A 25738-nucleotide genomic window follows, 5' to 3' on the forward strand; every position below is an offset into this window, starting at 1 on the left:
ACCTGTTTTTTCTTTTTCTACTGTTATTATTACCATCACTGTTACCACCATTATTATTATTTATTCACCCTCCTGCTCGTCGCCCCTCCCTGCCTGCTCGGGCAGCAGTGCCAACGGGCGAGGACCATGTCCCTGCCGCGGTGCTGACCCGGGGCTCTCCCCGGTGCCGGCCCGGTGTCCCCCCGCGTTCCCCCGCCCCTCCCACGGGCCGCCGGCCGGGGTCCCCCCGCAGCACCGGCCGGGGATGCAGGTGCTGTATGCAAATGAGACGCGTGGGCGGAGCCTCTCCCGGCACCGCCCACTGCGCCCCACGGCGCCCCGGCGGGGCGCTATGCAAATCATCATGCAAAGCAGAGGGGCGGGGCTACGGCCGAGCGGCGCGAACGGAGGGCGGGGCTTGCCATGCAGATGAGGGGGGCGGGGCGGAAGCTTTATGTAGATGAGGGGGCGGGGCGGCGCCGGGTGTGTGTCGGTGCCTCCCGCCAGCTGCGGCCAGAGGTGCCGCGCGCAGCCGAGCCCCGGCCCCTGCTGCAGCGGACGGACCGCGGCGAACCGGGCGGGGTAGAACCCAGCCAGACCGGGCCGGACCGGGCCGAGCCGGCGGCCGGCAGCCCCCGCAGAGCATGGCCGAGCCGCCGGCGGCGCCGGGCCCCGAGGGCGAGGAGGGCCCGGTGCGCTTCGCCCGCAAAGGCGCCCTGCGGCAGAAGAACGTCCACGAGGTGAAGAACCACAAGTTCACGGCGCGGTTCTTCAAGCAGCCCACCTTCTGCAGCCACTGCACCGACTTCATCTGGTGAGCGAGCGACCTCCCGTCCCCCAGGTCCACGCCGGCCGGCACTGCCACTCCCGGGACCCCCGGCCCGGCGGGACCCCCTCCCTGACCCGTTCCGGGACGCCCGGCCCGGCGGGACCCCTTCTCACCGGCTCCGGGACCCAGCCCGGCGAGACCCCCATCCTCACTTGGCCCCGCGGTGCCTATCCCGGCAAGACTCCCCTTTACCTTCCTCCGAGCACCCCCTCCCTGCCCGGCTCCCCTCAGCATCTCCCCCGGTGCCCGCTGTCCCCGGGCCCCCGCCCCTTCCCGCCGGCTGCGCCGGGCAGGTCGTTGCGCTGCGGTGCCGGGGCCGGTGCCGGTGTCTCACGCCGCCTCTCTCTCCCGCAGGGGCTTCGGCAAGCAGGGCTTCCAGTGTCAAGGTGAGTGTGGCACTCCCCGGGGGAGGAGAGGGTCGGGGGGGTGGGGGGGTAGGAGAGGAAGCAGGCACCGTCTTCTACCCCCGGGACCGGCCGCGGAGCATCGCTGCTGGGGCTGGCGGGCAGCATCCCCCCGGGAACGGCCGTGCCCAGGCCGGGGAAGCAGCTTACTCATATTTTTAATCAACTGAGCAACTGGTCGGTGCTTTAAGCCGGTCGGGTTTCGGTAGCAGAGATAAACGCCCAAGGCTTCAGATAAATCCCCCCGAAAAAGGCAGAGGGAAGTTTATTGTTTTTAACGTACTTAACGTGAAAACATGTGTTTTGATGGCAAACAGGCTGCGCGCTGGCTTGGTGGCAGTCCGGTGCTGTAACTATGCAGTCTGGAAGAACTTGAATGGCTTAGTTGTGTTGCTGGGGAAAAAATGAGGCTTTATAACAAAATATGTTGCAGTAGCTTCTGGGTTACTACAACCGGAATTCTTTGTTCTGATAATGCTGGGATTCTGGAGGGGCTCATCAGGGATTTACGATGTCCCCTCAGGAAATTAGGATGAATTAACTGGGCTTTATCTGGTTGCTTGGTGCTCGTTTAGCTACCCTAACTGCAGGTTGCAGATGCTCACAGATAGCCTAGCTAATCCTGGTCACGATGGTGTGGGTCACACCTGTGTGAGGTTAAGGTCTGGGCTTGGGATTCAAACAGGGCTGGTGCTTGCAGTTGCTGGCAGTGGAATTTTGCTCTTATGAATAATTTGGGCAGGGTTTTATTTTGGTGGCTGGTGGCTAAATCCTAAGCTGAGGTATTTTGCACGAGAATAAAACCACTGTGTAGCTCCAATATCTCTCGGCTTGGCAGCCTTCATTGTATCTGAAGGAGAAAACAGCCCCCACTGGGTTACAGCGTGGCACAGAATCAAAACTCGAGGTGCTGCGGTGGGTCTGAGTCTCAGAGGGCTGCTCTGCCTGCCAGCTGGGGTGGCTTCAGGCAGGTGGGTTTTCTCTTGGGCGCTCTCAGGAGCATCCCTGCAGACGCTGGTACAAGTGGTGTAAGTCTAGCCCAATCTAAGTGGTGTTGCTACTCATCCTTAGCACTTGCCTGAGGAGTAAAACCTTAAAATACAAAAAGCAGCTTCCCCGCTGCCTCCCAGCCCCCCACCTAAAGGCCTGGGCTGGTGTTGGCAAGTGGCAGAAAGCAGATGTGGGGGCTAAAACATGTCCCAGTGGTGTTACTCAAGGTCACGGCTTCCCCTGGTACCTGAGGTTTCATACATGGGCAGTTAAGTCACGTTACTCGGAGGAGTTTTGTGCAGCTTCTGTCTCTTACTGTGGGTCTTCCCAGGCTTACCCAGCCGTTAATTCTCCAACTGTCCTTATTGTGCAGGCAGCGTCGTGCCAGGCATATTTGTGCAAACACATGCCGATACAAGTGTGTTGGAAAAGGCTTGTGGGGCTCGTCTGCTGGTGGGGCAAAGTTTTTCTTTTTCCTGTTATCATTTCTAGCGCTTTGCTGAGTTCTACCTATAGCACTCAGTATCTGATAATTTGAGCCTTTTCAAGTCTCTCTTCCAGCCGTTAAGAACTACTGTCCAAACCTGTATTTGTGCACTTGTTTCAAGCTTTATCCTTAGATGTTTTTAACCAGTATTAAATCAATCCTCGGTGGGAGGTCAGTAAATGGGACCCATAAAGGTGGTCTTGGCATTACTAATGCACACCAATTGGCCTCCAAATGGGGAGACCCTCCACCAGCTAGTTAAACAGTGCAGTCCTGTGGTTCTTGGAGCAGGAGCCTTTACGAGGCTGCAGGAACACCAGTAGGATTGCCAGTAGCACGCTGTGCTCGGTGACATCTCCAAAGGTGCGTAACATAACATACCTTCCATAACATACCTTTCTGCCTTAAGAAATCATTTTCCAGGTTATTCTGGTATTACAGACATGAAAACCTCATTACTGTATGGCAACAGGAAATTTTGCAGACTGCGGTATGTAGAACAGACCAATCTTTACCCCAAATGCCATCTTAAAATCAATGATCTTATGTCGATTTTAGCATGTGTCCCCTTCTGCGAGGTCCTGAGGTCCCTGGGTGAAAGTGCTCGCATTAGTGAGGTAGACCGTGGGTGTCATCCTCATTACAGCGAAAGCATCATGTGGTTGGTGCTCCACGGTGCAAGGCACGCCGTGTCTTCATGCAGAGCGCTTCCAGGTCGGAAAGTCAAGCACGAGCTAGAAGTCACTACTGCCTGCCATCTGCTTTGAAATCACGGCTCTGGTGGGGAGAGCTCGGAGTGCCAGGGCTGGCACCGTGCAATGCTCCTGCTCCCAGAGCGGGTTGAGCCGTTGCACCAGAGCCGTTGCAGTGCCAGGTCATGCTGGGTACCGCTTCTGTTGGCGAGAAGCACTAGGCTTTGGGTTTGTGCCCCACACGTTGTGCTGTGGCTGATGTTGAACTTGGTAAATAAGTCGTATTTACATGGAAGGAAAAGCCCTCAGGGCTAGCTTTTGTTTAGGGGCTCTTTTTCTTCAGCTCTACAGGGCTTGCAGTAAGCTTTGATTGTAGCGTTTAGCTCTCCCTTTATTAAATGCAGCTTTAATTCAACTTTAACAACTTCCCCAACTGTTTTATCCTGTTTTTCCGTAGGATGGCTGGAAATGGAGCTAAGGCACATGCCTGTCTTGTTTCTGAGCTGTTTCCTACTGCTGTGCTTGCTTTAAGTAGGTTTTCACCTGTGCCCTGGTTTCTTTCTAGGGCATTTGCAATAATTAGATTGTTAATTAGCTCATTACTTGTGACTTTTGGCAGGAAGTTAGCAGAAATTGACTCTTTGTAGCTTGAAATACTAATGGATACCACAAATGCTGCTTAATTGCTTGCTAATCGGCCTCTTATCCTTGCATACAATCTCCTTCTTATCTTTGTATGCATCTTAAGACTTACTGGGCTAATATCTTTCTTCGGAGCCAGGAAGCATTCCGGTGCTGGGCAGCAGGAGGTGTGGGCGCAGGTAGCCCTGAGGAGCAGGGCTGGTTCTTGCAGGTGAACAAAAAAATACCGATATATTGTGGGTGTTGGAAGACTGAAGCGCTGTGGATGTGCCTGGAGCTGCCAGAAAGACAAGCTCTTCCTGGGGGAAGCTGGTCGTGCACTGGCTGGGTGTCAGCCCGCGGTACAGAGGGGGCTTTCTAACTCTGTTGTAACGATCTGTTGTAGCTGGAAGGTATGTGAGCTCTCATGTGAACTCATAAATAACAAAGAGAAAGGGGTGTACGTGTTCTCCCCTTCCCAGGTTTCCATCTGTCCGATACCATTACCGGGGAATACATGAGGAGGGAGAGAGCAGCATCTCGTTATCTGCGGGCTCTCTTGGTGAGGGAACGATGTGTAGCTGTTACAGCTGATGGCTTTGCTGTCTCGGTTCTCCTAGCTTAAGAATTGCTTTGAGGGTGGTGAAGGAAAGGGAACTGGTTTGAAAGCTGTCAAGAGTGAAATTCTTGGTCTCGTTCTCAGAATATGCCGCTTCTGGGAACTGGCAGCTTTCTCTTCATCTTTTCTGCTCGTGTTTCCTCCTTGCCATCCGTGGGGTTTCTTTCTCTTGATGTCCAAGTGGTTCTTGGTCCCTCCACAGACCAGAGTACCAGCTGCATTGGAGGTTTGGTGAGGGGGGCACCTCGCTGAGAGCTGGGTTTGTTTAACCTGGAGTCTCCATCGCAGCGGCTGGGCTGGGCTCTTGGCTTGGGAGGGGCAGAGGGAAGAGGTGCTCGTGCAGAGGTGAAGAGCCACGTAACGTGATTCTCACCTTGGAGCAAAAAATAACCTGCATCTGTTACTGCTTTCATGTGTACAGAGTAAGTAGAAAAGGTCTTGGAAAGAAGAATGTTGATTCCTTAAGAGGAGAAGGGGGAAAAAAAAAAAAAGCATCATTTGGTAACGGATGCTTAGATCTCATGCAGTAACTTTTCTGGAGAAAATGTTTGCTTCTTATCCTTGATTATGACTCAGTAAGGAAAGATACTCTTCAGATTTAATCTTCTTCCAAACTTTATACCAAATATAATTCCTTCTTCTAGGTTTTCTTCCCTCCAGTCCTCCAAATCCAGTGCTCTCCTTTTGTTTCGTGCTTTTGTGGTTCAACCTTTGGTACCAAAACGAAGCGGCTGGAAAATGTCAGACGGGCCTTACCTTTCAAGCCAGTATCTCTCTCTCTCTCTCTCTCTCTTGCTGTCTGCCTTCAAAACCCACCCTTCCTTCCCCCATCTCTTCGCTGCCCTCCAGACGGAAGTGAAACCCATAACAGCTCTGGGCTTCGCTGCAGCTCGGGGTGATGCTGCTGCTGTGGGGTTTTGGGTTGTCGCCATTAACTTCACGCCGGCGTTCAGTGCGCGCTCTTATTGACTGTATTAAGCAAGCGGGAAACAAAAGCAAAACAAACTCCAATCATTCGGAGTTGCCTCAAACCTAGTAATTTCGTGTCAACACATTATGCACGCTGGAGAAATGTTAGTGTTCAAATAGACTAATTAAAAATGTTACTGCAATTACTTTTGCAACACAAACGATGCTAATTATATAATGCCGCAAAAATTGGAAACATAATTTTGGAGGGTTTGTTTTTTTTTTGTGTGTGTGTGCCTTGCCATGGTAATACAACCCTCAATGGTGGATGCTGGCGTGGTGGGAGCCAGGTCCTGTGGCCGCTGGTGGAGCAGGTGGAAATAGAAAGGGGAAGTGGGTCTGGTCCCCCTGCGCTGCACCAGATGGTCTGTGGTTCTGCAGAACTGTGAATAAAAACAGAGTTGACAGGGGGAAAATGGGAAGATGTTGCCCCTTCGCGTTCTGGTCAAAAGGATCAAGTCTCTTTCAAAAGACTAGTTTCAAAGGCTGTAGCCTGAGCTGGTTTCCCGGATCCTTCCTGCACTAGATTCCCACAGCTCGGAAGAGCAGCTGGGGAAGGGGAGATCTGTTTTGGAAGGAAATCTGGAGCTGCGGAAGGCTCTTGCAGTGCAGGGGCTGTGCTTCGGGTTCAGCAGGAATCACTTGATATGTTAAGCCCCGTTAGTGTCCCCTTATAGTGTAGAACAGCTTGTTAGAGTTTCTCAGTGGAAGTGGTTTCTCTTTTCCCTCCCCCTTTGCAGTGAGCACGGTAGATTTTTCTTTCTTATCTCCCCAGATACCCGTCATCCTAAAATGATCTTAGACTTTGATAATGAGGTGGGCTGTTTCTTTCCCAGGGCATCTGTCACTGACCGGTGTCAGCAATAGGAAGCTGGGCAGAGGGTCTTGAGTTTTGGGTGCCTTGTGGGGGGTGGCAGGAGGGTTTGTATCACGTCTAGCTGGTGTCTGTCAGCTCTGACTCCACTGCTGAGTTTAAACCACCCCGGTATATGAGCCTCTGCCATGATTATTCTGCGGGTATTGAGTCTTCCAAGGGAATTTAATGCCTGGGCTGTCTCTAAGGAGACTTCCCAGCAAACAGTACAGGCATTTCTGTACGTCTGCTAGCTCACGCGCATGTGATCCTACGGATTCCTGCAGCACACGGGCTCCTGGAGGGGTGTGTAGGACATCCTTGCACTAGCAGTAAGTTGTGGGCGGACGCTTACCTGTCTCAGCAAGATACTGGGGCTGCAAAACAGAGCAAGACCTTGATATCTGATGTAGAACAGGAGATGGGGGTTGAATCTCCTCTCAAAACTTGCTGTGAATTCTGTTAACTGATGGGCTTTTATCTAGAAGCTCAAGCTAGAGGAGTTGCACAAGCCCTTTTGATGGGCTTTGCTGCCCTCCCAACCAGCAAACACAGCTCCTCATTCTTCTGGCTGCATTTGAAAAGGCAAAAATCTAAAAAAGCTTGAGATGCTCATCAGTGCCATCCAGTCCCCTTCGGATTTATCACCAAATAAGTTACATGATCACAGTGACTAATAAATTAACTTCTAGCTGTGCCCATAATTTAGTTCCGGGCAGAACTGCTTGGAACACATCATTATAAAGCGTACAATCGGAAGGGGAACGTTAAAGTGCCATCCCCTGGTCTGAATCGAATGTGTGTGGTAACACGAAGGGACGCTTATAATGGTGGGTGGGATGGGATTTTGCCCAAGAGAAATGTTTGGGTGGACTTTTCCCGCAGAAGCCGGCTGTGCAGGGGATTAGTGCTGTACATTAACACAAACACAGCTCCGGACCTGCCAGAGTCCGACCGCATGTGGTAAGGCTCCAGCATGAAGGACAGCACAGAGCAGCGGTGGAGGGCGTTTGCAGTGCTGTGCCATTAATTCCTCCAGCGTGGCTTCGTGAATCATTACTCTGAAAGTCCGTAAATTAGAGCCATTTAGAAAAGGTGAGTAACAAGCTCCCTGTAGGAGAGGGGTAACTGCAGATCTTCTGGGCAGCGTGTTTCTCGCGTCCTTCAAGGGCTGCAACTCAAGATGGCTTGCTAAGAACAAGCCCTTTGAAAAAGGCAATAGAAACGAAACCAAAAAAGCAGGAGTCCCTGTGCAGCGATCCTGGATGCAGCCTTGGGCTTCCATTGCCGTGTTCTGGTGTCACCTTGTGTGTTGCTGGCACGAATACCCTTCGCTGTGCTGATGGCCAGTGTGCACCCTGTCCCTGATAGCTGGGCAAGGGGAGGAGGGAAGGGAGAGTGCTCTGCAGACCCTCCAGGCTTTTCAAATGGTGCTGCAGAAAACAAAGCACAGCAGAGGGTTTGTTCGTCCCATACCTGTACCTTGAGTTTTGGCAGAAACCCTTACTGGAGCCAGAGCCACTGTACTCCTCGGAGTGGGATCCCTGCAAGGACTCCCTGGAGTGAGGCTTTGTGCTGGAATCTTGTACCTAAGCAGAGACATGGGGATAGGGTGTCTGGAAACGAGGGCTATCCCTTGGGTTTCGTGTTTCCTGGGGAAAGGGCTGCTGCTTGCCCTGCTCTGAGCTGTGGAGGGTTTGTCTCCTCTGGAGGCAGGTACGTCAGCTCAGGGCTGCCTTCCCCATCCCACAACCCAGGCAGCCAGGGCTGTGGGTCGGTGTTGGTGACCGCTGTGCCTTGGCCAGGAGTCCCTCAAGGCAGAGCGGTGCTAGTGCCAGCAGAGATGTAGAATGGGCGCAGTGAATGGAGATGAAAATCTCCCTGAAGCTTTTCAGCCCCATCAGGGGCTATTGCCCCAGCAGAGAAGGGATTCTCACCGGGAGAGGCCCTGCCCTGCCAGCCTGGAGCAGCTGTCACCGAAAAGTCAGTTTTTCCACAAAAGCCACAGGAGGGGTGGGGGAGATGAGAAGAAAGCTCCAGTTGTGTGGTGCTCAGTAGCAGCCAAATGCTTCCTATTAAGCAGAAGCAATTCCCATAAGTAGCTGTGCTGGCTGTAATCCTTCCCAGGAAGGCAGCGTTCCCAGCCAGGAGCTGCTCCTGGGGAGAGCTGCTCCCAGTGCTGCGCAAGAGCAGAAGCAGGAGCACTTGGCTCGCTTTACTGGGGTGACAGGGATTCCTTTGAGGTCTCTCCCAGGGGATGGCTGTGTCCCATCCCAAGGACCTGAGAGCTGCAGGGAAGCAAACGGCTTTGACTACGGTGGATCCTCAGTGCTTGCCGTCCTGCTCCTTCTCCTCCTGCTGCACGTGGCCCAGGCTCTACTGAAAATGCTGAAGGCCGGTGGCATCCTGGGGCACATTAAAAAGAGCGTGGCCAGCAGGTTGAGGGAGATCATCCTTCCCCTCTACTCTGCCCTGGTGAGGCCACATCTGGAGCACTGTGTCCAGTTCTGGGTTCCCCAGTCCAAGAAGGACAGTGAACTACTGGAGGGAGTCCAGCGGTGGCTACAAAGATGATCAAGGAACTGCAGTATCTCTCTTATGAGGAAAGACTGAGAGACCTGGGTCTGTTTAGCCTGGAGAAGAGAAGACTGAGAGGGGATCTTATCAATATCTAAAGGGTGGGTGTCAAGAGAATGGGGTCAGACTCTTTTTGGTGGTGCCCAGCAACAGGACAAGGGGCAATGGGCACAAGCTGGAACACAGGAAATTCCATCTCAACATGAGGAGAAAATTCCTTACTTTGAGGGTGGCAGAGCCCTGGAACAGGCTGCCCAGGGAGGGTGTGGAGTCTCCTCTGGATATTCAAAACCTGCCTGGATACGATCCTGTCCAACCTGCTCTGGGTGATCCTGCTTTGGCAGGGGGGTCGGACTAGATGCTCTCCGAAGGTCCCTTCCAACCCCCTGCCATTCTGTGAAAGGGTAGCTCTGGCCAAGCAGCTTTCTCCTGTTCGGAGCTCACTTCTTCGGCTTTTCCATGTTCAGTCCGTGCACGGAGAAGGCTGGAAGCCATCACCTCCTAATCCAGCTGAGAAATACTTCTGTGAGTTTGTAGCTCATGAAAAGAAGGGGGTTGAGCAAAAACCTTGCCTTCCTCAGGGAGCAGCAGGAATTGGAGATGCCTGGTGCTGTGCCGTATTGGGATGGGTGCACGGCCCTGGCGTGCTGCTGACGTGGGCTGTGCCTCGAGGAGAAGGACATCTCCGTGGTCCACGGCTGTTTTGTGTTAGCACCACTGTGCTCTCTGTTCTGATTACCTTCATATAGGCTGCGAGTGATTTATCAGTGCTGTTCTTGGACCAGCCTCCACTGGAAAAATAAAATAAATTAAGATGTTCTTCTGAGTAGGCCACCTGAATTCTGTATAATTAAAACAGTAACTTGCAAGCAGCAGTCTTTTTTTTTTTTTTCTTTCTCCTGTTCGGGATTGTTTAACTGTTCATTGATAGGGAGAGGAAGCAGGACTAGTCCTTGCAGGGTCACACTTTATGAAGTAAGTCAGCCCTCACCATGGCTTCCGACAGCTGATCCTGGTTGCCTGTAAAAGGAAATGCCTTTCATGAGACATGACAGCTCTGCTCCCGCAGCATCCCCGCGCCGAGGAGGCTGCGTGCTGCCACGGCTGTTCAGCTCAGCATCTGCTGGCAGCCACGGGCATTGTCTGCTGGCCGTACGCTGGTCTGCAGCACGCAGATGGCTTCAGGACGGTTCCCCTGCAGCCGTGTCATCTGCACTTTAACGCTCAGTGCAGGCTTGGAATAGGGCTCAGCGTCATCTTCCTGCGAAGAGGTTACTGGAAGGCAGTTACTTTCTCTTCTTGTTTACCAAGCGCCTCTCTCTCTCTCTGGAAGCTGTCCAAGGCTGGGCAGACCTGGGCTGTGGCAATCGTTGCTCTGCTGTTAGGTGCTGATAAATGCTGTTTAGATGAAGATGTGATTCTTTTCCCTTGCCGCTTCTCCCGGCGCGGCTGAGTTGCCTGCACAGCGTCTGTCTGCTGACCTGTCTCAGTCGAGAGGGAGGACCCTCGCTGGCTGATGGGGATGGCGTGCGCAGTCAGGAGCCGGCGTGTTGGCTGTCCAACTCTTTGTGGCTCATAGTTGACCTGGGACATAACTGTGGCTCTGCTCAAGCTGTTTGCTTTTGAGGGATTTGGGCCGACTTCCTCGGCTGTTTATAGCTCTCCTGCTCTCCCCGTCATGTGAAAAGATAACAACCCAGTTCTAGCATGGCACTTGAATCAGCAAGTGTTCGGGGTGAACACCTGTAACCTCATTAGCCTCTTGCTTTCAGAATTTAACTTCTGTAGTGCAGGAGCACAAGTCTTCCTGCCCCAGCTGATGTGCATCGATTGCTGAGTATCTAATGCATTTGAGGTGCATCTTGGTGGCTTAAATATTTTGCTTCCATATTTGGTCTTGCTTTTGTGCCAGATTTGTACATCTTGTTTAAATATGACAAGCAGAATATACTCTCTGCTAATCCTAGCTGGACAGGCAATGCCTGCCAAAAGACCCAATATTAATAGGCTCCAGTACGTGCAAGTTACTGGCCTTGCTAACCTGAGACTCGTTATGGTACAACTCCCCTGAAATTGGCTCTTTTGCATCCAGTTAAATCTGTGTTTCTCCAGAGGGTCAATCTACTGTGAACTTTCCTCTTCGGGTAGAAGTGTTCACTCCCCAGAGCAATCTTCTGAGCAAGAAAACGCTTCTAGCTCCAAGCAGGAGAAAAAAAAAACAACAGGTGAATTTTTTTGGGGGTGGCTGGAGAAATGGGGTGCTAATTAGTGTCTCTGCAGGGAGGTTGTGGGAGCAGTGGGGCTGGAGCAGCGCATACAGTCGCTGGGGCAGGCAGCTTTGGTGGGGATGGGTATGGAGGGCAGGGCGAGTTGGGCGAGGACGCCTGCTCTGGAGGGCAATGGCAATATCTGGCTGCTCGGGGTGGCTCTGCCTCTGCTGTCAGCTGGGGGTCGTGTTTAAAAACTTCAGTCTCCTGCAGTTCTGATCTGGTCTTCCTACACTTGGTATTTAGTCAGCAGCAGGGAAGCTAAAAAAGATTCTGATGCCTAAATCTCAGCCTTCAGCCGCTCCTCTTCTTCCTCGTGCTGTGACGCTGGTGCCTTTTAGCTGATCATGCTGGTAGATTCCCCCCTGTCTTCTGTTGCCATGTGAAATGATGCAACAGTAATAGCTTCACCTTTGGAGAGAACAGCTAAATACCTTTATTCTGACGGTCTGAACAGCAAGCACATTTAGTAGTTGACACTCTTAGCACATGAACAAACGCATTTTCATGATTTCCAATTATAGCAGAAGAATGAGAAAGTGAGGTTGTGAAGAGGAGTGAAAGTCATCTTGGTTCTTCTGAATGGTTCAAGGCGACTTTGCTTGGTGACATCGCTATGAAGTCAGGAGTCGGTACGAAGATTGTGTTATAATATCACTAAGAAGCTGTAGTGAGGGGGAAGTGGCCCACGAATTCAATTTGCATCACTGAGTGGATTAGCTCCTGACGCAGTGCAAAGTCATTATTTACCATGTCTCCAGATCTGTTGCCTTTATCAGCGCAATGGTTTGGAGAGAGGCTGATTCAGAGATCATCACATCTCGGTGTGTTACTTGGCGGGGACCGTTAGCACTTGCCTTGTAAGCAAAATGATGGTTCTTGTCAAGATTGTTAATATTGTGCCTACCCCAAGAGGCTGAGTAATTTGTTTTCAGTTTTTTTTTTTAATTTCTTTGCATTCATTACACTAAATACTTCAACTTTAGCTTGCCTTAGGAAAAAATATTTGGAAATACTCCATAGTTTGCCATGAACTTGGAGTAGCCAAGAGGAGAAAGATTACCTAAGTGATAAAAATGGTGCAAAATGCTCAGAGACCATTTCCCTGGTCTCTGAGACAGATGCATCTTCCCCACCAAGTAGCAGAAGGTACAGCTGGGTCGTCCCTGTGCTGGAGCCCCCCCATCCCCAGCAGTCACTATTGCTCAGGATAAGTCAGTGCATGGTCACCTTTCCTGTACTGATGGAAGATTTATGCACAGCTTGAAATAATCCCCCAATGGGTTATTTATAGACTCTCCAGAGCTTGACACCGTCTTTGCTGTGGAGCAACCTTTGCCATGTTGTCGTGATGGGGGTTGGCTTTGCGACAGGCTTTGGGTTTTGCTGCCTTACTGGCTGCTTTGGGAAAACAGCCTTTGAGGGAGAGACTAAAATTCTCAGTGTTCGCTTGGTTTCTGAAGAGTTTGATGGAACAACTTGCTTTTTTGGGGGGGAACTGGTCAGAACAATGTGCCCTTTTGTGCAACAACAACTGTAATTGCTAGTGGAGAGAGTTTCTGAGGACGGTAGAGCTGCCAAGAGGGGACGTCTCTACCCATGAGGGGAGAGAAAGGCTGAGCAGGACACCTCTGCTGCCTGCCTGCCACCCCCTGTCCTGCCACAGGAGATTCTGCTGCTTCCTGCCCCGGGAATGGCTGCGAAACTGAGCTAATTCACATTTGTGTAATCGTGCATCTAAGGACCATCTCCAATAGCTCAGTCCATTAACTTCCAAATTTGTCTTACTCGTTTGTCTTTGATGGAGAGGTGCCTCAGGGCCAGGCTCTTCTGGAAATGAGGCTTGTAGGTCTGTAACAGCAGCGAGCTATTCTCCTGGGTAAAGCAAAGTGACCTTCGTGGCAGCTGAGAAGCTGATTTCGGAGTTTGCTTCTGGGGGTTTTCCCTGCCTTGGACATCTGTATCTACACCCTCATGGCCTGGCAGCCTGTCCTGAGAGCTGTCCTCTTGGGAGGCCAGCAGGTCTCTGTCCCAGAAGCCTTCTACCATCATATCACCTCCTTGATGCCATCTCCTCCCAGTTGGAGGGGAAGAGCCTGTGCCCTGTGCCACGGCGGCTGGCTGCTGGAAGAGAAACTGTGCTGAAACAGCAAAGTTATTGCTTCACCATCAGGTCTCCTGGTCTCTCCAGGTGCCTGGACCCGCTCTGTGCCACCATGTGTAGGATGGGCTGAAGGATGCCCATCAGCCTGGGGAGCAGGGCTGGCGGTGCTGGGGACTGTGGAGCCTTGTAGGAAACGCTGCAGAAGGTGGGATGCTGGTTGGAGAGAGGTCTTTGAACCCATGCTCTTGCACCATGTGGTGAGGAGCAGCAGGGAGAGGAGCCGGGTATCTGCCCATATTACTTCTGCCCATTGGTGGGTAGGGCACGGCAGATGTACAGCCACGGCAGTGGTGAGAGCAGAGCTTCTGACCTAGAGTCTCCTAGAGCTTCTGAGGTGGAAAAAGTCTCACTTACTGGGTCATTTAGAGACTCTGAATCTGGGGTTTTGGCAGGAGGAAAGGCTTTAATTAGCTGCTGCTCAGTAGGGCTGCTATTAGATCTTCAGAGCAAGATGCTGCTGGACTGGAAAAAAATGTAACAATAGCTCATTTGCTTAGGAAACCATGATGGTGATTTGCATTTTGGTTGAGCACTTAAACCCGTGTAGAGAATTTTTCTAAAATAACTTCGAAATATCGTTCAAATTTCTTCCTTCTCTGAAACTGTATGAATATCTGTCTCGGTGCCAAACAGTTGGGAGTTTGAATTCCTTTGTTTGCTGCTGTCGCTCTGCTGTACGGGAAGCGAATGCTTGTCTGGGTTGTGGACAAGTACTGTCATCAAATACTGCATGACAAATGGCTTGCTTCTCAACCTTCGAGCAGAATTAAATTCTCCCTTGTTATATACCTATAAGGATTTATTTTTTTTCCCTAGCAGCAGTCCCTCTGTTGACCTGAATACTCAGGAGACGTGTACCGGGGTAGGAAGCTTTGCAGCATGTTCTCTGAACCTCAGCTCTGCTGCTATTGAAAATGAGGTGCTTTGAAATGCATTTCTGGAAACTTTTGTTTCTGCCTGTGTTGTCAGCTTGCACAAGACAACGCTGAGTGTTGCCGTGCCAAAAAGAGAACAAACCTCCGTAACCTTGGGGCTGTTGCTCCAGACTCTCTGCATCTGTGTTAACCAACAGAGGAGGACAGTGGCCGACTTCCACAGGTTGGGTGTTTGAAGGCAATGGCTCTGTCACCAGGGGTGTACATAGGACATCTCTCCAGTGATGCTGTTTGCTCTGGGGAGAGCGGCAGGAGCGGGCGGGGGCTCATAGGCTGTCCCTGGGACCCCCTGCTCAGTTGGACCATGGAGAACCTGGGGCTGGTTTTCCTTATCAGCAGCTCCTCAGCTTGGCAGGAAGGCTTTCTGCAAGGATCTTTCTGGTCTGCATCATCAGAGGATCTTCTTTTCTTTGATCTAAGGTTTGCTGCAAGTGGCTGCCATTCCTTTCCCAAATGCAAGTCAGAAATCTCCAGTTTTTTTTAGCCTCCATGTGCCACACTTCAGAAGACAAAGTTCCTTCTGCCTTCACCTGGCTGCGGTTTGGCCCAAATAGCAAATTACTAGGCAAGAAGCTTATCTTTTAGATCGGTTTTAGCCATTTCCCTGAGCTGCTATCAGAGTTGCTCGCTTGCGTGGGTAGGAAAAATGGGATAATAGCGCTGTGACATAATGTGCTGCCTGTAACTCCTTGCTGTCGGGTGGGGGGGCAGGTCTCACAGGAGGTGGGATGGAGTGAGAAGCTCTCCCATCCTCCTGGGGCACCTGCCTGAACGGGGACGGGAGCCAAGGCACGGCATCCCTGGCTGGCGGCGAGTCCCAGCGCTGCTGCTGGTCCGTGGCACGGCGAAGTTCCCTTCCAAAACTGCCTCCCCCGTTCTGGGTTTTGTAAATTTGGAGGAAACTTAATTTCTCTGGTGTTACTATTAACTGAGTCCAAGAGGATGAAAATAAACGGCTGTTGGGAAGGGCAGACTGACTCACTTTCTCATTCTCCTGTAAATTTCCATTTAAGTTTCAGTTTAAGCTCAGGTATGAGGGGAGTGAAAGCTAGTAATTTATGACAAAAACTTCTGTTTTAGATCACGGTAGAACAACTGCCTTTCTAATTGCAGAAATTATAAGGCTGCGATTCTTATAAAGGAATACTGAATCCAGTGGGTACCTGCGAATTGCCTTTCAGATGCTCCACTTCAGAGCCACCAAAATGAACTTGAGACCGTAGAGCTTGTGGTTTGGTGCTGCTCGTGCTGTGACTCTGCTGTTCCCCTGACCTGAGGGCTTCAGAGGTGACCAAGGGGCTCTCGGCTCTCACGCAGCCTGAACAACCACCTCTCTTACTTGCTTTTGCCCTTGTTATCGCTGGCTTCGTTTGACAGCCTCTAGCTCTTGCCCTGAAAGAGGCGTAGCAGCCGGTCCTCACCCCTGCAATGCCAGCTTGGATTCTGTAGGCTTTATGGTGTCTTCCATCATCCGTCCCACCTCCAGGTTGTGGGGCTGCAGCCCAATCCATCATTCTCCACATGCGAGCAACTTCGTAATTTTGATCATCTTGCCCTTTTCTAGACCTTTTCCTGGGCCGTGGGGATTCGAAGGCAGCACTCCTTTTCTGATGCTGCCCTGCGTGTCCCCCCCCCCCAGCCCACGGTACAGCCCCAGGACCGGGCTGTCTGGCAGCCCTGGGGGCCCCTTCCTAGCTGTGGGGCTCAGGGGCTTATCTTATTCCTGAATCGGGTCCCTGGGTGGCTGGGTGCTGCACATGCTGCAGCTCAGCTGCAAGTTCCTCCCTTATCACCCCCTGCTTGGCTGTAGTTTTTCTTCCACCGTGTCAGAGTGAAACAAGAATACTTCTTTAAAAAGCAAGAGGAAAATCATGTGAGTAGGCAGTGGCATGTCAGCGTTTTGAGAGGGTTCAAAATAACGTGGCCGATCTGGTCACTTCCGAAGGGGGAAGCGAAGGGTTGCCAGGAGTCAGGCTGTGCTGCCGTCCTCGCCCCTGCACCGGGATGCTCGGGAAAACGTGGTGGGTCCAGTTGGATGGCGGTGCTGGCTGCAACTGGTTAGTGTGGAAAGCAGCGCCGGGACAAGGGGACAGAGGCTGGTGCCCCCACAGAGCCTGCGGACAGTGGCTGGTGTGGGTGATAGCAAGAGCAGAACCTGGTCACCCTGGCATGGCAGTGGGACCAGTTTGCGTTGCTCACTGGTCAGCACTGCTGAAGCAGGGCAAGCGGTGCTGTCAGATGTCTCCTGGCTTTGAGGGAGCTGCTGACGAGAGCTCCTCAGCCTCTTCAGGGGTGTTTGGCTGCTGGGGTGGCCACTGGTCTCTGGAGCAGGATCCCTTCTCAACATCAGGTGGCCAGCGATGCTTGTCCCTTGCTGGCCGGCATCCTTGGCATAGGATGGCCGATGTGAGCCTGTACAGGAGGACTCCAGCTGAGGTCTCGGCTGCTGCGGCTGTACTCACACGCTGCACCTCTGCACTGCATGGGTGGCAAAGCTGCTGGGGGGACACGATGGGCTCAAAGCTCTTGGTCTGCTCGTGGTGCTTCTCCCTCTGCACGTGCGTGGCTGCGGAGGCGGGATGCTCTCACTGCACAGCGAGGATTTGTGCAGTGCCAGTGCCCTTTCAATTCCCCTTCTTGCATTCGGGATGGGTGATGTGTGTGACTGCAAACTGCGTTCCACGTGGGAGCAAGAAGCACCTTCTCCCTCCAAAAAGGCACTGTGCTCCCATGGGGATGCTGAGGGAAGGCTCCCCAGGATGGTCCCCTCAGCACAAGGAGAAGAATATTTCCCCCCTCTCTAAAGAAACTCATTCCTTGAATGTATTTTTGAGATGTACGTTCTTTAGCAGTGTTTTCCTTTTCATCTTTTCTTTCTGCAGCCCCTTGCATTTAACAAATGGGGTGTGCAGGGTCCGGAGCTCTTGCAGCACCGCGCTGCTGGAAAATGCTCTGTTGTTCCGTTGACCTGGGGGGCGGAAACATGGAAACAGCATCCACTCCAAGTCAGTCTGTGCCCTAAATTGGAGCCGCAAGATGCTGCGATGGGTCCATATGGAGACTCCTAAAATAATAGCTGTCAGCTCACTGCTGACTTGTATGGGGTGCTAAAGCTTTTGGCTTTAGGAACGACAGTTAGCAAAGGAAAATGCTGGTGGGCTCTAGCCAGACCTGAGGTGTGTGCATCTTGGCCTCACAAGGGCACGTGCTTTGAGATGGTCACTCTCTGGACCGTGATCTCCTACGTGTTAGAATATCCCATCATGTTTGAGGAGCTGTTATTACCCATCCATTTGTTACAAGGCCAAAACGGAACTTGCAGGAGAGGTAGGGTCAAACAGTTTCTTTTAACACTTTTATTCATAAAATTTCTGGGGCAGGTACGTGATCCTGAAACGTGGAAGCGCTCAGGAGCGTGTGCCTGTGTGCTGGAAACGCTGGGGCAGTTGCTGCGTAATTGCCGGTTATTTTAGTAACAGAGGTGTCTGTAAATGGATCCCTGCTGCTCGCATTTAAATTCCTGTTTATTGGCTATTGGTTTTGATGTGCTTTTCCTCTAATGAGTGAGGGCCGATGGATGTCTAATAAAGAACTCGTATCTCATTTTTCCACTGCTGCGGAGACCATTGGACTCCTAATTGCTCTGCAGTGGCCTTCTGGAGGTGGCTGCCTGTCAGGACAGCTGTTCCTCTTTCATCGGGTTATTGCGCATTCAGGTCTTGTCCTGTTCAGGTTTTATTTGCTGTCCAGGCCCTGCTGTTTGTGAACTGCCAAGCCATTCCACCGAAACGAGCAGCTTAATTGCGAAGGCTTGTGGCTGGGCATCGCTGATGGCGTCGGTGGGAGCGGGAGCCGTGCGTGTCCTCCTGCAGAGCCGGCCGGGAGCGTCGGTGGTGCTGCTGCTGATCCAGGGAGGGATGCTTGTGCCCAGTGAGACTAACAAACCCCTGCTGAAATAGCTGAGGAAAGTGGCAGTTTGTCCTGAAAAAAACCCCACTTTTCCCTGTTATTGAGGCTGTTAATGTTTGTTTGGGGCATGCAGCTAGCAGCCCTCTTTTCCACAGCAGTGGAGGGAAGCAGATGCTGGAGAGGATGAGGTCCGGGTGGGAGCAAGCGGGGCAGCCTGCAGCAGGGCTGATGCTCTGCAAGGACAGTTGGATCCGATGATGGAGCCCGCTTAGACAGCTAAAATCCATGCGTTTGCTTTGTATCCAATGATAGAGCTTGGCTGGAACCTCTGGCCTCTGCGTGGCAGAACCGGGGCTCCTTGGCTGCTGCCATGATGCTGTTCCCGTGATGTCTCCCCTCCTGAGGAGTCGAGCTCAGCTGCACTGTCAAATAACATCCCGTCACTGCCTTGTAGCTGTTCTTGGAGGGGGAAGGAAGGATGTGATAATTACCCTGTTTTGTGTGGAAGAGCGGGGGGAACAGCTCAGGATGCTGCTTGTTTCTCCTATGAAGTCTCCGATTCCCGCGCTCTGCTGCAACGCTGTCCATCCTCTCAAAACTGCCATCCGTGGTCCCCCCTGGCCATAGGGGGGCACCCTATGTGGTGGCCCACACCCTCTCCCCGAAGTGTGATAACGCTTTGCAACGGGGGGGCTGTGCTGGGGAAACATGACACACTGCAAGGGAGATGGTCCCCCATTTCTCTTTGTTTTTCTGGTCCATGCAGGTCCTGTCCATAGGGCAGCCCAATGACAGAGGTGACAGCACCAGTCTGGGGGCTCCTCTGGATGACCACAACTGGGAGTGGGAGTTGTAGTACAGCTTGTGGGTATGCTGGTGAACTGGACAGGAGACCGCATGTCCTGGCAGGAAAGTTTGGTGTAGGTCCCTTCCTGGAGCACATCTTAGACCTCCCTGCCCCAGGCAGAGGTTTTGTAAGCAGGGCTGCGCTGAAGTAACACGGAAACCATAGAGTAACTTCCTGTAAATTACTTTCTCTCACTGGCAGAGGAGTTAAAATTGTAAGCAGAAAGATTAAAGACCAGAACCTGGGAGAGCTTTCAGGTTCGGGAGCGCTGGAGTAGCCTTGGGGGAGCTGCTTAAAAGTCTCTCTATAGAACTGGGGCAATCCTGGTCTAGTTTGTCTGGTCAGGGGGTTGTACTGGACCCCCTTTGAATAGTGTTTGTGTGCTTCGGATGGCCCCTGGAGCCACCGATCCATTGCTGCACATGGCTCCCGGGGTGTCGGTGGGAGGATGGTGTGAGTGCTTTGACCACGGGATGCACCAGCAAAACGTTTGCTTGTCACTGTCACTCTCTGCTTTTGGGTGGGACAGGGACCATGTTCCCTCTGTCCTGGTGGTACCCGTGCATTTGGGAGGCTGAGCAAAGCCTTGTGCTGTGTGGTACCTGGCTGTGGCTGGGCGCTACAGGGTGGGCTGTGATGCACAGCGTGTCCCTGTGCAGCTGGTGGCCATGGAGCTCTTGAGCCTTGTCCCTGGGCTGTCATGGCTGGAGGCTCGGCAGTCAGCTCAAGAACCTAAGTTTTCACTTTCATTCTTCACCCTTTAGGTTTTAGAGCAGTCTTTGAAAAAAAAAAATAATAAAATACTAAAGACTTAAATGAAGAATCAAACCATGTGTTTCAGATCTTTGTATAGAATGTGTGTGAAATGGTCATTTCTTTGAAGTTTATTTGCATGTATGTGATTGATTGGGGAGCCTCCTCTGCTGGGTGGCAACTTGGGGCATGGGGTGACTCATCTGCCTGTCTCGGGGGGGCAGGGGGTGTGGGGTGTGTGACATCCAGACTCTCTGGTGTCATCATACCCAGTTAGAAACTTTTCCTGTGTAGTTTAGGTCACTTCCATGGACTGTCCTGCCTTCCCGCGGGAATGCTGTTCATGGCAGGCTGTGCCAGTTCGGTATGATCGTGTACCCGCCTTCACGTGGTGCTGCTGCTGGTCTTTCCGAAACCAGGAGCCACACGTTCTTCCTCAGGCACAGCCTTCACCTCCGTTTCCATGAAAGCCAGAATGCAGGCGTAGATGTGTGCGGTCTTCTGGCTGAAGCAACGTGGTGCAGCCGTTACACAATTTCGGAGGTGGGATCGCCGGTTGCGTGGTGGCACAGAGCCGAGCTCGCTCCCCAGCGGCCTGCGGAGCAATTCCTCGGTGTGGAGCACAGCTCTCCCAAAAAATGAGCTGGAAATTGGCAGAGCCGAGGGGCAGGCTGTGGGGTGGGTGCCGGCAAAGCCCCCCTTGCCCACGCCAGCAGCGAGTCCATGCCGCGCGGCCGGGGCTGTGCTGCGCCGGGTTTGCGTGCGTTGGTGTTGGTGGGCTGACAAAAAGTAATGGAAAGCGCTAACAGACAAACTTCAAAGGCTTCAAATTTCCTTCAAAGGCTCCTTATTTCTTAACAAACCTCCCGAAGGGCGGCTTGAGCTCCCCGGCGACCGTGTGTTGATGCCCGGGCGCTGCCTGCATCTCGCTGCGAAGCCCCAGCTGGCTGCAGCCCCATTTTTTTTTATTTTTTTTGCAACCTTTCCCACAGCTTTTGTTGTTACTGCAACCAGTATCCGTCTCTCTCCGCTTCTGCCTTGACACGTAGTGATTTTTCTTTCTGTGGAGGTTTCTGAGCGATCTAAATTGAGGAAGGGGTGGATCACTTGCAGACACAGCACCGCTTCAGATGCGAGAACAACTATTTTGAGGTAGTATTTTTTGAGGTTTGACTCAACTTTAGCAGCTTCTCTGCAGGGAAGGCTGGATTGATAGTCAGAAGTGGTAGCAGGTCAGGTGGTCTATTTTTAGAAGTGCTGTTTAATTGCCTGATGTTATTCTTGCAGCGCTCGTAGCTGGACGGTTAGTTATCTTCTGAGAAAGTTTGTTAACATAAGCCAGGTCTTGATGCATACTTGTGTTTATTAAATAATAGATCCATTATAGGGCCTTGGATCTTTGTTTTATCTTCCTTGGTTGGGAGGGAGACAAGCGGTGGGACAAAGCACTCGGCACTTCTGTATTTTAATGGTAGAAAGGTGCTACAGAGTTCTCGTAAATCAGTCTTCTGCGCTTCTTCCCCACTCTGTTACCGTGTGTGCGGTGCTGGGTTCAGGTGGCATCGCTGTCCTGGGGATGCTGCTCTGGGGACCTGGGGCAGCTGGTGCCCGCTGGCAGCTCTGCTGCGTCTCCGTTGCACTTACTGGATTTGGTTTCATGCTCTCATCCTCCATCTCAATTGCATAAAGGAAACATTCTCTGCAGCAGAGAGGTCTTTAACTAAATGCTTTTTCTTCATGTAAGCTAGTGATTAAAATGCTTCCGCTCTGCTTTGCTCCTGTGCTCCAGAGCAGGTGTTTTTGGTGTTTAAGGAGCCTCTGGACTGGCATGGCAGCCTATGTGGACATCAGCGGGTGTACAGAAGGTGCCTTCTCTGCTCATCTTGTGATGTTCATGGTGGGGGAGTCTCCCTGGTTTATGTGTCCCTGGGGGGAGGACCGAGGCTGCCCCTTTCCTGCTCACTGCTGTGTACGTGGGATGCCCATGAACACTTACAACGCAGCACTCTTCTCTTCCTGGCCTTTGAGACCCGTCCCTGTGGGTATCACTCTGCAAATGGATGTCCCAGTGCTTATTTGGATAGCATTTCCGTAACACCAGCAGGGCCGTTCAGGGACAGTGAAGCATTTAGGTCCTCCCCGGTCCCTGGGAGTTGCAGCAGACTGGGCTAAGGCGTTGCTTCTGGACCTGGGAAACGCTGCGGGCTCAGGTCCCTGTTCTGTTGTGTGACTTCGGGGTTTCTTAGTCTTGGTGAGAAGATTACACTCTTATGTCTACAAAAGACAGTGGGAGGATAAATATATTTAAAGGTAGCAAGGTATTTGGCTGACCTACTCCTCCTTGCTCATCCTGCGTGGACTGGGGATGGGTTACACTTCATTTCTGTTGCTGGTTTGACTTCTTGTGTCTAGGTCACCATTTGTTCGGTCTTGTCCAAATGCTGCTCTCTGCTCTCCATCCCTTGGTGGGTTGGAAATGCTTTTGAGGTGTTCCCTCAGCCAAAGCATGACTTCTGCAGTCTATGAAGCTGGAGTATAGCCCTCGAAATTCATCTCCTGCTCTCCGCTGAGGAATGCGGTCCCTGGGTAGCGAAGCCCTGACTTTTGCACTGGTATACGACTCGTTCTTGGTACAATCTGCTGCGGAAGACAGGAGCCAACGTACTGAGGTTGTGTGCTGCGTCCTACTGATGCAATTGGCTTTGTTTTAGGGTCTTGAGTATGTTGGAACATGCTGGCTTGAGTGAATAGTTTTAATTAGTTACAGTCTTAGGCTGTGGTTTACTGTGCTGACTCACTTCCAGCTCTCTGATAACTTCAACACATGACTTCATATCAAGGCAGAAGAACAGAAATTAAAACAAGGGAAGATGGCAGGGCACAGGCTTGGGGCAGGCTCTTCCTGTGGGCTGCATTTTGGGGAAGCCAAGCTCAGGCAGCACTTGGGGCAGAGGGCAAGCAGGACCGGGCTGGAGGTGAAGGAGGTCCAGCAACAGCAGGTGTCTGCTCCGCAGACTTGTGAAGCAGTGGAGAAAAGGTCTCCAGTCTCCAACCAGCCCAGAAATGTGGTGTTCAGCTTGCTCTTGGCTTTCCCTGGGCAAACGCAGTGCTGTGACTCAGTGAGGGCTTTGGGAGACGAGTTGCCCATTGAGCATTTGTGCTGCTGGCCCTGGGGCCACAGTCCTGCCGGCCCCCGTGGGAGAGCAGGAAGCCACCAGAGCAGAACAGCACCAGGCGCTGCGCCCCAAGAAGTCCCCGTGTGTGCCCTGAAGCGTCGTCTGTAGTATCGCTTCCCCAAAGCTATTTCTGAAGCCTGGAGGTTCTCACTAACCAGCTTGAACTTTGTAGTCTTGCTTTGTGTCTGGCGCTAACGCCATGGTGTGACAGTGCATCTTTCGCAGGGTCCTGCTCATCCTTGCTCCGAGGAGGAGTTTTTGGGGGTGGGAGTAGTAGCTGCGCTGGTGGTCACAGGCAAGGTCTCAAACGGCAGCAGTTGGTGAGCGTGGTGAAGCATGGGCACCCTGTGCCCAGCTGCTCTCTGGTCTTGCTCCTGGAAATCCTGCAGTAAAAGGGAAGTGGCTGGCACGTGCTCGCTCTTTGGTGGTTGTCTGAGGTTTGAAGGTCCTAGTTATTCCCATGGCAAGCAGTCAGGATCCTTCCTTTTACAGAGGACTTCCATGCTGTGCTCAGCATCTCCTTGCTGCCATGTGCAGTTTCTATTCTTTTCCTTCCGTGCTGGAGCACTGTTCTCGTGGATCCTCCCCATCGGTCCCATGGGGTTCACCTCCTTTGCTTTTTGAACTGGGGCATCAGAGCCAAATTAGACTTATGCTGTTGTGATAAAGCTTCCTGTGAGAGTGGTTCAGGATTTATAAGCCAAGATGCTACATCTCCGTAAGGGCCCAGTCATGGCTGGTACCCTGGGAGCAGCCTGCAGGAGCTCCACATCTTCCCCGTCCTGCGCTCTTCTGCCATCTCATCACGCTGGTGTACAGCCTTTCCTCTTTGCTCTGCACTTGCTCAGTTTAAAAATGAGTACTGTGTCCAGTTCTGGGCTCCCCAGTTCAAGAAGGACAGGCAACTGCTGGAGAGGGTACAGCAGTGGGCTACAAAGATGATTAGGGGCCTGGAGCATCTCACGAGGAAAGGCTGAGGGACTTGGGTCTTTTTAGTCTAGAGATGAGAAGGCTGAGGGGGGATCTGATCAACACTTATAAATACTTAAAGGGAGGGTTTCAAGAGGATGGGGCCAGTCTTTTTTCAGTGGTGCCCAGGGATAGGACAAGAGGAAATGGGCACAAACTTGAATATAAGAAGTTCCATCTAAACATGAGGAGGAACTTTTTCACTTTGAGGGTGGTAGAGCACCAGAATAGGCTGCCCAGGGAGGTGGTGGAGTCTCCTTCTCTGGAGATATTCAAAACCCACCTGGACAAGTTCCTGTGCAACCTGCTCTAGGTGGACCTGCTTTGGCAGGGGGGTTGGACTAGATGATCTCCAGAGGTCCCTTCCAACCCCATATCATTCTGTGATTCTATGTTGATTGCAGTGCTGACCCTCGGCTTGCAGCCAGGGCTGGAGAGATGCTTTGCCGGAGTCGCTGTGCTGCTTTTTCTGTTGGTAGCAAGAGCTTTCCAGTGGCCCATCTCTGGCCACCGGCAAGACAGCAGCTCCATCCCCAGCCCTTTTGCAACCTCCTGAAGTTCTTGACTGTCATCTTTCTTGTGGTGCTCAAAGGAGCAAGTCCCCCCAGGCTGGCATTGGGCGGGGGGGGGGGGGCCCACTGCGGCGGGGAGCCCTTCCCCAGCACTGCAGCATGATGGAAGGTGTTTGCGAGTGGGAAGGCTGGAAGGGGGAGAAGCTCGTTGCTGTTCCTCCTAATTGCTCTCCCACTTCTGTACTCGAGCGAGCGAAGAGCTGTCTTGAGCTGCGTCCCTGGGGACGCTGCCTGGTTCTGTCATCCCTGGCAGCTGCGCTGGGACTCTCCCCGCAATCGGTCAATTTAAAAGGCATCCTTCTCTGTTTTGACTTGGTCCGTCTTTCCTTTGACGTGAGAGCGATCCATCTGCCTTTTGAGATGGTGGAGGATGCAAGGGCTGTAGTGAAACCTCCCGAGCGGGGGCGAGAAGCGCTCGGGACTGTTCTCGTTGGCGCTGATGAGCGGTGGGATTGGTGTAAGAGTGGGATGCTCGGTCCCTGGGCACTGGGTCCCTCTGTCCCCCAACCCGTGCAGGAGGCTGGGCTGCCCACCCTGGGCTCTCCCCTCCAGCTGGGGGTCTGGGGTGGGAGCACCAGCTGCTGTGTTTGTCTCTGCTCCCACAAGGCTGCATTTTTCAGAGGAAAACCTGGTGTAGCAGCCCAAGTTTCAAGTGTTGAGGATGAGATAACTGCCCAGGCTTGGTGAGAGAAGTTCACTTTCTAGAACTTCTGCATGTCAGCTGAGCAGCACTAGTTTTCAGTGAGCCCTTTTTAGGCAAGGAAGGTCAAAATGCTGCCCTTGAGGGGAAGTTTCTCTTCAGCCCCCATGAAGATGGAAGCTTTGACTACTGCTTGCTCTTTTGAGTTTTTTGTTGTTGTTGTTGTTGTTTGTTTTGTTTTTTTCTCTAAGAAATCGTTGCTCCAGACTTGCTGCCAGAAACCGCTAATGAAATTTGTGGGAGGTTTTTCTGGTAGAAGGTGTGGGGGTAAGCAGGAAGAGCTCCCTTCATCTGCGTGGGTGGCTGTATGTGATCTGGGGTTGCACAAAGTCTCGCTGGGCTTTGAGGTGGAAACCCGGATTTCACTGGAGCAGTGGTTCAGGGCTGCCCTGTAACAAAGCTGCGTAGCATCATGCAAACCCAGGT

General features: G+C 52.3%; 1 protein-coding gene across 2 annotated transcripts in view; it reads left to right on the top strand.

Moving 5' to 3' along the window:
• The first annotated feature begins 439 nt into the window (after positions 1 to 439).
• The window catches only part of PRKCB (protein kinase C beta), a 132993-nt gene continuing 107694 nt past the window's right edge, over positions 440 to 25738 (top strand). Inside the window, exons 1-2 of one of the 2 annotated variants that reach the window (XM_074158699.1) lie at positions 440 to 793; positions 1163 to 1194. In XM_074158699.1, the coding sequence (XP_074014800.1) occupies positions 624 to 793; positions 1163 to 1194 (202 nt within the window). In that variant the 5' untranslated portion in view covers positions 440 to 623. The remainder of the gene's footprint in view (positions 794 to 1162; positions 1195 to 25738) is intronic. The other variant, XM_074158700.1, reaches the window with a different exon arrangement.

The sequence above is a fragment of the Numenius arquata genome, chromosome 14 (genome assembly GCF_964106895.1).
Source record: "Numenius arquata chromosome 14, bNumArq3.hap1.1, whole genome shotgun sequence".
NCBI lineage: Eukaryota > Metazoa > Chordata > Aves > Charadriiformes > Scolopacidae > Numenius > Numenius arquata.